Here is a 14,957-nt window from a genome sequence, read left to right as displayed (position 1 = left end):
TAACATAATCAATATCCTGTGTCTATTTTTGTCACTAAAACAAACCCTGCATTGTCTACATCCTTTTTCTTTTCTATTGCTGTTCTTCTTTGTGTATCACCAACACTGTCAACAGTGGTTGATAGCCTAGCTTCTGTTCCAGTTCTCCAGCTGGTCTCTCTCAACAAAGCGGCCAAGCTGACTGGGATCCACTGTTGCTGAATATTACTGACAAGTACCTCATACGAGCCCACTTATAAAAAAAACATAATAAACTATCCCTTTAAAAGGTAATGTGTCTATAAAACCTGTCCATGGTGCTTCTTGTGGTGAAAAATGATGTCGTTGCTTTCGGCGACTACCTACATTTCTTATTCAAATTTACACCTCCATTCTTTGTTTCAGAGCTTTACATGCTGGAAATTTGCTGAAGATGACTCCCATCAATTTATAAGTGCTGTTTTCACCTCAGAAAGCAGATCTTTGGATTAAAAAACGCTTCCCTCACCACACAAAACAGCAGAAAACAAGAGTGTTGTCGAACAAAGTGGAGCATTCAGCAGCTTCAGAGCCAGATATTCCCTTCGATGTTTGAAGAAACCAGAAAACAGAGCTTGAAGGCAGAGATTTTAGACCTACATATGTCAAGACATATTACTCTGACTGAAATGATACAGCTCCATAACTTCTGGGTGTGTAAACATGAGAATGGTATTCATAACGTATCTCAGCTGTCCTCAAAGTGACAAACAGTTGCTAACCTGGGGGTTGTAGTTGTGGTCGAAGTGGTAGGCCTTCTGTGGAACTGCAGGTTTCTGGTTCTGTCCCATCTGGTTATGGTTGCCATGTCCTGGGAAGCCCATCTCATCGTCTAACATGGGAGCAGACTGTGACCGTGCCATGCTGGTCTGCTCCATGGAACCAGGCAACTCTGGACGGTCCAAGCTTGTCTGCTGCTCGATGGAAGAACTGTAGCTGTCCATGGGAATACTAAAGAGAGAGAGAGAGAGAGAGAGAGAGAGAGAGAGAGAGAGAGAGAGAGAGAGAGAGAGAGAGAGAGAGAGAGAGAGAGAGAGAGAGAGAGAGCAGCGAGACAATGAAGATGCAACGTAGTACTTCACGTTGCGGAAAACAACTCAACAGAACCTACCTGTAGACCTTGTAGGAGCCAATGTCGATCTCATCGATGCTCTGGGACTTCTTAAACTTGGATCTCGTCTCCCTCATCATGGGGGACAGGCGGTCCGAGCTTTTGCTCATCACCACGGTCACCTTGTTGCCCCCGCTTACAGTGAGCTGATCCTTCCTGTTCTGCTCACTCTGATTGTTATGGTATGACCAGCTGCCAGGCAAAGGCCTAGCACCTTGATCAAGACTGAGGGCATAAAGAAGGGAGGGTCAGGAGCATGGACGGTGTTGGCCACTAAGATATTACCGAACACATAAACCTCTGGAGTCTTTAGCTCGGCCTCTAAGCCAATGCATTTTGTTTTCTGACTCAAGTAGAAGTAACCGGTTTTAAAGGAGAGGATGAGAAAGCAATTTTTTGTCTCACAGGTTGCCATGCTGCACAGCTGTCTATCCTAGGTAGCTGATTGATAAAAGATACCCTGCTTTATCATAGAGTTTACCCTAAATGGGGTCATAATTTACAAAATGAACATTATGCTGTTTAAAAAACAAAGAAAAAAGAAAAAAAAAGGAATTGAAACCATAAACATTTTTCTGTCTGAGGTTATAACTCCATCAAGATTTTGGTTTCATACGAACGGAGTACTTTTTACATCATGCAATATTTCTCTATATGATCCAACTGTTTGGGAGGTATAGATATTCAATGAAATAAAAAAAAATGTGTTATTGTTTTATTTATTTTTAACTACTAGTTTTTTTTATTATTTGTCTCAATTTGTTTTTATTTTTTAATGCCTTTATTTATCTCCAATTTGTATCCTTACCCTTTTCTTTTTTTTCTTTTAACTATTTATTTTCTTGTTGTTATTTTGATCCTATAACTTATTTTAATTACTTATATTTTATTTTTGTTGGTGTTGATTACTTCTGCTTTGTTCTTGTTTTTACACTAGCCGTAAAGCACTTAGAATTTCATTTGATTTGTATGAAAGGTGCTATAAATAACATTTCATATTTATATAAATAAATAAAGCTTGATTTATTGATTGATTGATTGATTGATTGATTGATTGATTGATTGATTGATTGATTGATTGAAAATGTCAGCAGTTGTGAGTTCTATACCTGTAAATCATTAGGGGTCCAGAGGACTCCACATTTCAGAGCTAACTGTAAGATTGTAACCACCTTGAGTCTATATCCTTGCGATCAGGGTTGGGGCTAGAGGAGGGCGTCATGTCAAGCTTGGAGGGGAAGGCTGTCCGGTCCTCCAGCGGGCTTGGGGTTCTGGTCCAGTTCTGCCAAGGATTCTGGGAAGAAGGTCCAGAGCCTTGTTGGTCATTGTCTGGGGTGGAGCGTTGGTTGCTGTGGTAAGGGAGGGTCTGAGTGTCCAGCTCCAGGGGTACTCCAACAATTCGCTCTTGCCTGAGGAGGGGGCGGCGTCCATGTGTGGACTGGCTGCGGGGTTTGGAGCCCAGCGGTGGGTTTCCCTGACTCGTGTTGGAGGATGGACCATCCAGAGGAGACTCCTCAGCATCAAAACCTGTGTTGTCATAGTGAGGGGCTTCTGCCCAATCAAAAGGCTCACTCAGTGGGCGTCGATCCCCACGCTGCTGCAGGGTTCCTGATGGAGGGGTTTCCCTCTGAGACAGCAGGGGCTTTGAGTCAATGGGCTTAGGGAACGACTGAGCCAGTCTACAAAGATAAAAAATATTAAGCACTGATTATGCTGCAGAAAATATTAAAATGAACTTAATGGCCGTGTGCTATGCTACATTTATTGCTGCATTTAATCAAAGCCAGGGAGCACTGAGAGCAGCATAACTCTCCCTCCCTCTCTGATGTCTGAAAAATCAATGTGGCCAACAACCATGTTTGTTGCAATTAATGTTAGTGAGTTCCGCCTTGAATAGAAAATATGAATGCCTTTAGAGTCCTTAATTACCGCTTACAGTTTGCAAATATCATAAGTACAGAGGAAAGGGAACAAGTGTACAGAGTGGGGTTTTTATCACTGCAGGGCACGGGAAAGAACAACTTTAATGTCAAGAAATAACAACTAGCCTTTAGCCTGCAGGGGAAATAAGGACAAAGAGGGACATGAGAAGGGTGAGGACACAGTCTACTATTTCTTATAGAGCATACTTCTCTAATAATAAAGCAGTGCACATTGGTGATGTTCTTCAAACCCTGTAGTGTCATAGAAGAAATAGAATAACTGATAAATATTCAATCTTTGCGGTGAGATTCCTGAGACTTTAGAGCACTGGGGCTATTTTTAGCATATATCCTGTTTTTTTTAGTTCTCACATGATTACAGTAACCTTTACAAAGCAGGGAGTCAACACAACATTTAAGTTGGGTTTCAAAACTGCAGAAACAAGGGACATGAAATCTTGCAGTCTGTGATATTAATGCCTCTGGAGACATGGTTGGGAATGATGCTTGAAAATGCTCAAAATCCACACATGATATCGAAGCTGAGGTACGGGTTTCATTCAGTATCGACAAAAACTTGAGGTGATAAAAAAATTAACTGAAAATGACTCATCCCTAGAAAACATCTGTTGTGAAGGTGTGCAGAAACTTAACAATATTTCAATGTGGAGTAAAACTTTTCTGAAACTTTTGGGGGTTTTAACTGTAATTTTTGTTTTACAAAAGAGAAATGACAAAAAATGATGACAACAGAGGACAAAAAAGGAGCACACTGTAATTTAACACTTTAAATGACACGACAACACAGTACAGAAACTATACAGAAAAAAGTCAGCACAGTAAATGTCCTTTTCAACTATTTAATCCAACGAACGCTGAGGAAGGCTTTGTGCTGAAATGCATGTTGTTTTTACTGATCTGTACTATTGCCCGGATTAAACAGTTGAAAAGGACATTCAGTGTGCTGATTTTTTTTGTTTAGGACAACAGAGCACAGACAAGGTCGTATTGACTGAGATGAAATGCTTGACATCATGTGACTTACTTAAAGTAAAGTAAAGTAGCTGGGGTTTTACAGCAGGATAGAAAGTCTCAGATTCCTGAGAGTCCCAGGACATCTTTAAAAATCTTAGTAGTATAATAAATACATGAAAACAAAGACAATGCTTCAGGGTATGATAGGATTTCTAATTCTTCTTAAACTTTCACCTGCTAGGTTTTTTTTTGGTATAAAGTTCCTGAACTGTTTCTTCCATTCAGAGACTCCTCGAGATTCCTTGAGCATCCATTTTCTGGTCATCTTTTTTTACTAGCAACTAATTGTATTCACATTAATCAACTGCCCTGTTTCTATTTTTTTATCCTTAATATTATGTACAAGAGACATCCTCTATCACATTTAGGAAGCTCCTGCCTCTTTGGGTTTCCAGTTGATCTAAAATGTCAGTAATCTGAAATCACCACTTTTTCTGTTAAAGTTCATTTTTGTGGCTCAAATATCAGAACAAGCATTAAGCTTAAACCTTACATAGGCTATACATAAAACGCCATAAATAAACATGGCAGACAGTGTAAGTCAAGGTGCTTGTTGTTTATATATAGCTTCATTGTTTTTGAAACAGGTTCAGAACTCTTTTTTGATTTCATCTTTTCATGTTTTTTTTTTTATCCCAGATCTGTCAAACCTTAACATAAGCGCTCTGAAACAAGGGCAAGAACTTCAGTAAAGGACCGAATCCCTTTGTTTGCTTCATTTTTTAATGTTACTGTCAAAAAATCCTCTAGATAGTACTGATGCCTGGACTGGACAGCTTTGATGCAGAGGAGAAGAAGAGAGAGAGAAAGAGAGAGAATCCTGAAGAGAAGAACTCTGCAGCATCCTGATGAGTGTCTCTGACCTTGACGGAGCGAGCAGAGAAAGACGGAGGGAGGAGAGGACGGATGGAGTGATTGGATGCATGGGTGATAGATGATGGAGATTGAGGAAGGAAGGGGGGGGGGGGGGGGGGGGGGGGGGGGGGGGGGGTAGGAATGGAAAGAGGAGAAGAAGAAGAGATGATGGATAGTTGGAGGGAGGGATGGTGATGAAATTGAACATGAAGCAGGCGTGTGTGTTAGTGTGTGTACCTGTTGGTCCAGTGTGTTTGAGGTCCCTGGTCCTTGTTGGGGGCGGGCAAGGCGGGTGTGTGTTGGTGTTGATGTTGTTGATGTTGTTGATGTTGGTGTTGTTGATGTTGTTGGTGTGGATGTTGTTGGTGTGGATGTTGTTGGTGTTGGTGCTGTTGGTGTTGGTGTTGTTGATGGTGTGTGTGAGACATATTGTGTGAATGTGCGTTGGCAGGCGGGTTGGAGGAGCCGGAGGAGCCCTGTGAGGGGGAGTAGTCGGAGTAGGTGGCCGAGGAGCCGCTGTGGTTCAGACAGTGGAGCTTATCCACCTCCTCATCTGTGGACTCTGGACAGAGACAGAGAGACATATAGCTCTGTTCAGTTAAAATGTCACATCTTCTTCCTGAAAGCCCTGAAGGTACGAGGAAGTGTCTTTTGTAATGTCTGGAAAAAAATCGGTCTTTATCTTATCCCCCTGGATTTGAGTTCTCCCCTCATGTCTTTCTTTTATTGGAGCAAGTAACATCACTTCTATCTCTCTTCATTTAAGAACATGTTCAGGTTCCTTTTACACACTCTGTGACCTATTTTAAAGCCCCTGGATATTTGACTTGTGATAGTGAAATGCATACTCAATTTAATACAGATGTGAGTCTCATAAAGTATCTATTGAGATCTGAGAGACCCCTGATAAAGCCTAATAACAGCTCATAATGCTGTTTAGATCATTTCCTCAGACTGCGTGGGTGTCGCTGATAAAATTTGATTGACTGCGGCTTGGCTCACCTACACAGCAATCACACATTTGAAACCCTGACGCCTAAAATCATTCTAATTGGTGAGTAAAAATACTCTCAACACATCATCACCCCTTTTCATTCATGTACTGCCCTCCGGAAAGTTTCCTGACAGTCAGTGTGGGCTACATGTGTGAATGCAAACCATAGACTGTATAAATAATGGACGTAGCATCCGTGACATCACCCATCTGTTCCTGAGCTCCGTTTTGAAGCCAATAGTCGGAGGGAGCCATATTGGTAATGCTGAACTCAACCAAACTTAGTGTGAGGTAAAGAGGCGGGGTTTGAGCCTCTTAGACAACAGCTATGTGTTCCCGTCTGTCAGTCAAGTCAGTCATGTCTTTAGATGGGCAAAACTCGTAATCTTAATATCTTCTAAACTGTTCCATTAGAAAAAAATTCACCTCCCGTACAGTGTGTGCCGATAGAGAAATTAGTGACGTAGACCAAAAGCTGTGTTTCGAACCAGGCTGTAAACATGTTTATTAATGCTGCCTTCTTCTTCATGCACTACCCAGCTGCCTCACCTCTTCTAAACTGAACAGAGTATCCTTCACCCTCCCTCACTCTGCAGCCTGGACTCTGATTGGTTCCTAGAAGATGAATAACATCAGTCCAATCCTAGCTTCTCTTCATTGGCGTCCAATTTGCTGTCAGTTTGACTTTAAGGTTCTGGCCTTGTCACCTCCTATATAACTGACCTCTTGAGCCAGTTCACAACCTCCAGGCCTCTTAGATACCCTGACATGAGTCTCTTGGCGGTACCCTGATCCAATTTTAAACTGAATGGCGACCATGCTTTTGCAATTGAGTCCCCTCAGCTGTGGAACTGCCTTCCATCCTCAATCAGGTCTGCCCTCTCTGTTGACTCTTTCAAGTCTCAACTATGGACCTACTTTTATATGTTAGCATTTGAGTTTTTCTGTGAGGTTTGTTTTGTCTTTTGTTTTCTTTACGTCATGTTTGTATGCATTGTTGAGCACTTTGGTCAGCTTCTGCTGTTTTTAAATGTGCTTAATAAATAAACTTGACTCTGTGAGGTGAGTATATGAAAAGTAAGTTCCTGAAAATATTAGGGTAAAGAGTCATTAAGTTATTTAGAAAATGTCAGGAGCTCATGTGTGAAAAGGGACTAGAGTTAGCAGTTAGAGCTGTCGTTAAAGTTAGCATGCAATGCTACATGATAGCTCTGCAGTGTTAGAGAGTATTAAATGATTACTGAGAGAAACTCACTCTACCAACACAAATACAGCCCGGGCTCATCATAAATGGCTCGTACTAAACTTTAGCAGCTGTGAAAAGAGATAAACCAAATTAAAGTCTGAATACAAAAATGGGTATATGTGAGTTTTGTATACGTTACTGCAAATAATTAGAGGCAGGACCATAGACTGTATAAAATATGGACATAGTATCCGTGACGTCACCCTTCTGTTCCTGAGCGCTGTTTTGAAGCCAATCGACAGTGGCAGTCATATTGGAAATGCGGAACTCATCCAGGCAGTGTGACGTAAAGGGGCGGAGTTTGAGCCTCCTAGCCAACAGCTATGTGTTCCCGACCGGGAGTCAAATCAGTCATGTCCTTATTTGGGCAAAAACTCATAATCTTAATATCTTCTGAACCGTTGTGTTAGAAAAAATTTGTCCCCCCGTACAGTGTGTGCCGATAGAGAAATTAACGCCGTTTTTTTGAACCAGGCTGTAAACATGTTTATTAATGCTGCAAAGATGGTCTTTTTTTAATGGGCATCTATGTGGTTTCCGGCTATTTCTGCAGCCAGCCTCAAGCAGATTCTCGATGAACTGCAGTTTATAACACTTCTGCATGGGCTTCACAGTTTGAGACCGGAGGTTGCCGCTTGGGCAGAACGTACGATCCCTCCCACAAAGCTCTTCATATTTATCTTAACCCAGATTCCTGCAGTGCTCTTGTTACTGGCCAGGACTTGCACTAAAGTCCTGGCCAGTTTCAAGGATTAGTTTTTATTTAGCTCATCAAAATCTCAAGTAAATCTAAACCTTTCATTAAACGTCTTAAATGTAGGCTGCATCAAAACAAAGGAAAGTCAAGGGACAGGAAAATGACAACAATCAGACCAGTAGGTATGAGTCAGGTCTAATACAATCTCAAGAAAACAAGTCAACAAAAACTTCATATGAACTTCTGCTCAAGACCTTTCAATAAAATGTTACATTCACCAAGAGTGACAAGCTGTTTGAGCTCAAATCATGTTACTGTTAATCTGACAAAGGACTTGATTACCCGCAGAGCTCTGAACCAGACAGAGATAACAGCAGCCGTGCTCAGTAGGCAGGATTAGAGGACTAATTTATTTAGAACAAAACACAGATTTTTGATAAGGCAGTAAAATTAGCTTTGGACTCATTAGTACAACTTCTCTGTCTTTAGTTTAGCTTTTATGAAACCGAGGCCTTTAGGGTAAATGAAGGAAAAAGGGTCGAGAATAAAGCTGAACACTTCAGCTTGAATCTTGAGTCACTGGAGACGCTAGCTGGTATCCCCTCCCTCTCTCTGTTTTATGCTGAATTAAATCCGCTTAACACCATGACTAATTAGTGGACACTATTACAACATGCCCCAAAGCTCCAAACAGCAGACACATTAAATTACTGTGTGAAGTGTAAGCGCGCTCATCCGTCTGCATGTATGAGCCTCTTTTCATGTATGTGCTTGTGTGTACGTCTTCAGTACAATGCATTACCTTTCTTGTCTTTCCCCAGCAGCACCACCTTTGGTTTGTACATAGGCGGCTCTACCAAAGTGGGCCTCATGTCGGAGATACGGATATCGTTGGGAGAGCCGCCCATCGAGTCCTGTGGAAGGAGGAAAAGAAGGTTCATTTCAGGATCCTCATTAGAAACTTGCAGGGTATTAAGCTGTTTAAAAAAAGAAGGTGAGCAGCTTTCAGTTAAGATTTTAGTTCCTCAAAATAAGAACCTCTGTCATATAAAGCTGCATATCCAGTCAGTATGAAAAGCTAATATTAATTACCAGCAGTTGGTAATAAATCTGAATAACAGTATACATGAAGATCTACCCAGGATTTGAATCACACAGAAGGTTTTGGGGGAGCGCTATTTTGCTGTGTGCATTGAGACTCCTAAGTCACATGCATCCACTGAATACATGAGTGTTAGCGGCATGGTCAATAAAAAGGTATATGAGAAAACATTTAACAATTTATACTGCAGCCAGTCAGTAACATCTCATATATGCCCGGGCACATTAACAACAATACAAGAAACAGGCAAGAGGTTTAATAACCTAATTAGTGCAGACAAAAATCCAAATCACAACGCAGAGGAACAAAGATAACATCTTTCTCCTTCTCATACACATCCCTTTAAGAACAACACATCAGTTAAACTTAGAAGCTGACTTTTACTTAGCTAACTTGTTTTTAAGTGCTGTAAAATAAAACAGATGTCTACTGCTCGCAGCTCCCTCTCTCTCTTCTGTCCCTCTCTGTTGATTTGTTGTTAAATGTCACTGTCCCTTCATTTCCTGAAGTTAAATTTTTGTTTGTGGATTGCAACAAAACAATAATAATGATACTGATAATGATAATAATAATTTAGTTAGGGCTGAAAGTTTCATTAAAAACCACAAAAAGTACGAATGCTAAGAATCCAAACTAAGGCTTCTGCTCAGGCTGCACACAAACAGGACAGAGCTGTCCATGGTGCTGAAACAATAGCTGCTATATTAAGTCAGTCTCTCTTGTTTGGTTAGTTAATCCAAGTTTTCTTAGCAGGCAGGGTTATTGTTTTTGAAATTCTGAAGTCTGCTCAATAATACTGAATAAAAAACACTGTGCGTTTTCTTAATTGACGACTTAGCTCGAGTCCGTTCAAACACCACGGCCACTCAGTGAGGAGATGTTCAGGTGGCTAAGTAAATCTAGAAATTCGAGTGCATAGCAGGAATAGACACAGAAATAGTGGAGACAGATGTTTGGAAAATGGAATATAATGAGCGAGTAACACACAACATTGATATAACTACTCTATTATTGTTTATTTCAGGAACCGTAAAGTACCGAAAAATTAACCTATAAGTCAACTTTTCTTCAGAGCTCCCCTATACATCTCAAAGGAGCTTTTTTGTCCTTTTCAGGAGCTGAGCTTCCCTGAGCTCCCCCGTAATTTTAACCATGGCCCTACCACTGCTCTGCAGATGAACACATTGCACCAAGAAGCCAACAATATACCAGAAGAGACAAGGAAGAGGAAGACTGGCTGCCAAACATGAGTGTAGACTTTAGGTTTCAGAATATTTTTTTAAAAAGTCATCTTTGCTTAGGCTTTATGAGGCAGAAAATGAAGTCAACTCAAAAAACATGTTGACTTTTGGAAATTTAAGTCAATGTTTAGAGTTTTTGTTGAAAAAATGCTCCAAAGGCACGGGAGCCTTTGAGTACTTAACTTATAGATACAGTAGGAAAACTGACCTCCTCAACTAACCTGCGACAATTATCAGACCTTCAATGTATCACCCAATGACTTTTGAATGTCTAACTTCGAGAATATCTATTTAAACGTCCCTTCTAAACATGTCATCTTTGTTTTAACTCTTATATTCTTAACTTAACTTCTTAAGACAACAAGTAAAGAAACATATATATTTACCTGAACCAAATTTGGCTTATCTTCAGACTAAAATCATGAAATGTATTCAGCTGTGTTTCTATTTGAGTGTACTGTGTATTGTATTGTGAGTGTGACACACTATGAGTCAAACCTCAGAGCTCTCTGTCAGGTCCTCTTTGTCTTTTCTCTTGGGAATGTCGATGCCAGAGTTATGCATTGATCCCTGATCCATTAGCTGAGACTGAGAGAAGTCCTGCATCTCTCTGTCTGTCACCTGGAGGACACACACACATTATTTGTGCTGCCAGTCCTACAACTTCATGATCACAGGTCTCTATCCTTAAGTGACTGAATGAGTCCTGAGCTCTGACAAATGAGAGAGCAGAAGGGAGTCCCTTCATCCTAAAGTTCATCTTTTTTATCGTGTTTCTTTTTGTTTGTTGAATGTCTGATTTAATGTCAGAATTAAATCATGTGAGCATGTTGTAGCTGTTGGCATGTTGATGTTGTCCTTTGACATGAATTCAAGCCCGCTGCATTGAGTGCTTTCCCTTAAAACATACTGTAAAGAATATACACACAGCACTGCATTAACAGTAGCCTACTTTATATGATACGATTGTTATTATTATTGTTGTATGCCTGGCTCCACACACTGAATAAATCCTATCCACAAAACAAGGTGAGCAGCTAGCAAGCAAACATTAGCAGTAGTATTATACAAGGCCTCCCCAGATGTCCATACATTAGAAACATGAAGTTAGAAATAAACCTTTGTGTGCTTATTTTTGTCCTAATATCAGTTGAATCTCCCTAAACTTAGATTTTTCAAATACAGTCTTAAAACATTTGATAGGAAACACCCATTGCTAACAATAACCTTGACTTTAGCTAAATCTTTACATTGTTGTCTTTGATGTTGTCACGTGATAATATACCTGACAGTAGTTTCCAGTTGTACCATAACATGGTGGAGAAGAAAGAGAAGAAACTAGTACTTTTCCAGACACATTTATCATGGTACCAGATCAGAGCGAAAGCATGCTTGTGAACACCTGATGCAGCATTTTAAAAAAGGCCTCCCTGATATGGGCACTGTGGTCGTTACAGCTCATCTGTTCTTCACTCCAGAGCTTACTTTCTGCAATAACCCAAACTCCATATGAATAACCCAAGCTTTTTGGGAGCGCTAACTTGCAGTTGCTGGTCTGCAAAATGATGTCCCCACTGCAGCCCCACTAGAGAATGTCGTATTTAGTGATGACTCATAGCAGCTAATTATTCTAAGTTTATGTTAATTTCTTACTGATATACAAAACATCAGTGAAGAAGCAAATTATAGTTGTGCTGTGACTTTTCAGAACATTGTGTGACTGTGAGCATGCTAGTGGCTGTGAGTGTGTGTTTCCTACCTCTTTAGGAGGCAGGGGCCATGGGGGTTCATACTGTTCTTTGCTGAGGTGTGTGTGTTCCATGTTGGTTCCTGCCGAGGTGGCAGTGCCTGTGCTCAGCTGGTGCTGGTGTTGGTGTTGATGCTGGTGCTGGTGCTGGAGTTGGTGCCCGTGCCCGGCGTGTACACTTTTACCCACAAGGCTTTGCACTGACTTGACCATGTTCTTTAGGTCCTCAGGATAGGGTGTTGGGTAGCGCTTTAGGTTAATCTCCACCTTCACACAACAATGGATGGATATGGATTGAGTGTGTGTACACATGCAAATAAAGGACACATGCAGTGAGCAAGCTTGTAGTAGCAGTGCTGACAGAAAGGCGTGATTGCATAACATCTTACCCCAAAACATAACTTCAGTTAAACCTTCTCTTATTTCATGTTGAATGCGCAGATGTTTATTTCTTTTGACATTTTCGTTTTTAAGACTCACATTTTAAACACTGCCACTATCGTACCAACAACTCTATTGTTGAAAACACTCTCATAAGCCCCTACAATGTGTTTAAAAAAGCTTGGAAAGCACTGCAGGATTCTGGGAAATACATTTCTTACTATAATTACACTTTTTAGGGTTAACTTAGAAAGATAAGCTTCACACTATACGACATAAAAAGAGGTCATTCTCAGAAATCATTTAAAGACTATTTATCACATGGCTTTCTTGAATGGAGGTTTCTGACAACTCAGTTATGGCATTCTACTGTGTGTTATTTCTATATAGAAGACTTATGTTGTTTGTAACAGACTGATGCTATGGATGCATTTATTTTAATTTTTAACAGGTGTGTTAAACCATTTTTAAATCAATTATATATATTTTGATTTAAATTATTCATCAGCTATGTAATAAACAGGATAATGCACACTGGAGTAAGAGAGCCATTGCTTGGAATGTAAATCATCACCCTGTTAGGGTTTATTTATGCAATAATGAACTCCAAGCTGTATGTTATCTCTCAAGTCTCAAGTTCTCATTTGGGTTCTTTAACAGTCTGTCTATATGCAAGCATGTGTGTATGTATGCATGTATGTATGCATGTACTGTTTATTTTAGGGATGCAACAATTTGTTTGTGAGTGCCTGTGAGTCCATGCACCTCGGTTAGCAAACTCCTCCCGTGAGTAAATATCCAATTACTCTGCGCTTAAGTTGAGGGGAAGTTAACAGTGACAGTGATAGCACACATTACTTAAAACGGTATAACATGCATTGTTTTATACATGACGCCTACTCAGATGGAAACACTGCCAACATGACCGCACATCTACAGAGCCATCACCCAACAATGTCACGGTCTGGAAGCAGGAGAGCTGAGTGGTCATCCAAAAAGCAACAGGCCCTCGCTGATGCCTTCCATCATTGATACCCATAACAAGAACATAACAAGGGCAGTGGGTGTTCATTGCCGGGGATTTGCAGCCCTTTGGTTTATGTATGTAGTATGTCATGTATGTATGTACCTATCTATTTATCTATCTGGAATGCTCCTTTATCCTCTGTTGTCTTCACAGTCTAGAACCTTTGACTTTATTCAATAAGACAGATGTATTTCGGTGAATGTGCTCACTGTTTGCGCTGATGATTCAACATGAAGGTTTCCAGGCTCATTCAAGAGTTGGATGTGCTCCAGTGGCTGGTCAGTTAATGCTGTTTCTGCAAAACTTGTACAAAGGCCCAGCTGCCTGAAATGACCCCTTACTGCTCTTATTCTCAGCAAGGGGAGAGATAGAGAGAAAGAGAGACAGAGACATAGAGAAAGAGAGATAGACAGACAGAAAGAAAGAGCTGACCTTAACCTTCCCAGAGTTGTCTTCCTCTTCTTTCTTGTCCTCAAAGTCAAAGGCCACAGTCATCCTCTGCTGTCTCTGCTCCTCCCACAGAGTAGGGTTAAAGCTGTCACTATCCGACTGGTAATCTGCTCGTATACAAAACAATACAGGGTTAGAACGTTATTCATTTAGCAGGGTTCAATACTTTCATAACAGACAGCCATGCACAAAAACATTTAAATGCAAAACTTCAGAGAACACAACATCTAAGAAGCAAGCAAAAACTAATTCTGTGACACAAATGAAAGTAATAACACACATACCAAACTTTCAGGGGCTCTTTCAAAATGCCCTTAAACTGTGGCCACACAGATTGAGACACACAAACACAGGTGAAAACATACACAGACAAGTGAACACAGAGTTTGTACCCTCATCATGTCGCGGTTGCTGAGGAAACATGTAGTTGGTCAAAACCTTCTGTTTGGTTTCAGGGTGGGCTTCTGTCTGCAGGGGGATCAGAGCCTTGGACTGCAGACACACACGTGCACACACACACGTGCACACACACACGTGCACACACACACGTGCACACACACACACACACACACACACACACACACACACACACACACACACACAAATATGCTTTGTGTTAAGTACTCTTGTGGGGACATTTCCTTGATCATGTTTATTACCTGCACCTTCATCTGAAGTGAATCCTTCCTCTTACTTGAAATGTTTTTGTTGCTAGCTAATTAGCTAATTAGATATAAACAAACTTTAGATCTTACTTTGAAATTAATCTGACTGACAGGTGGAAACAGTATTCATAAAGATCACTTGGTAAAAATTAGCAAATTACTATCCAAATTTAAAACTGATAAAACTTCCTACTACAGATCAGACACCGATCCCCTCTTGACATTTGTATTACAAATTTAATGTTGCACTATGAACACTTGTCTCTTTAATTTACACATTCATCTGATAAAAACCCTGACTGATATCTATTAAAATGTCACTGTGACAGATTTATTAATGTTATTGCATGCACAAATTTAAACGGTATTAACTAACCAGACTTTTCGCTCTTTTCATGAGCTATGAATAAAAGAAAGACACTCATAAACAATTCTGTATTTTGTCAAACTTATAAAGCATTAAATA

General features: G+C 40.4%; 1 protein-coding gene across 1 annotated transcript in view; it reads right to left on the bottom strand.

The window, feature by feature from the left end:
• lrrc7 (leucine rich repeat containing 7) overlaps positions 1-14,957 on the bottom strand; it is a 108,531-nt gene that overhangs the window by 22,739 nt on the left and 70,835 nt on the right. The window contains exons 15-23 of the mRNA XM_034707367.1: positions 14,219-14,318; positions 13,809-13,933; positions 11,981-12,235; positions 10,720-10,842; positions 8,681-8,792; positions 5,179-5,503; positions 2,302-2,808; positions 1,130-1,354; positions 741-969 (exon numbers count right to left, since the gene is read on the bottom strand). Of these exons, the coding sequence (XP_034563258.1) occupies positions 741-969; positions 1,130-1,354; positions 2,302-2,808; positions 5,179-5,503; positions 8,681-8,792; positions 10,720-10,842; positions 11,981-12,235; positions 13,809-13,933; positions 14,219-14,318 (2,001 nt within the window). The remainder of the gene's footprint in view (positions 1-740; positions 970-1,129; positions 1,355-2,301; positions 2,809-5,178; positions 5,504-8,680; positions 8,793-10,719; positions 10,843-11,980; positions 12,236-13,808; positions 13,934-14,218; positions 14,319-14,957) is intronic.

This window comes from Notolabrus celidotus, chromosome 2 (genome assembly GCF_009762535.1).
Source record: "Notolabrus celidotus isolate fNotCel1 chromosome 2, fNotCel1.pri, whole genome shotgun sequence".
NCBI lineage: Eukaryota > Metazoa > Chordata > Actinopteri > Labriformes > Labridae > Notolabrus > Notolabrus celidotus.
Note: the sequence above shows the minus strand (reverse complement) of the source record. Positions and strands in the feature narration are given on the sequence as shown.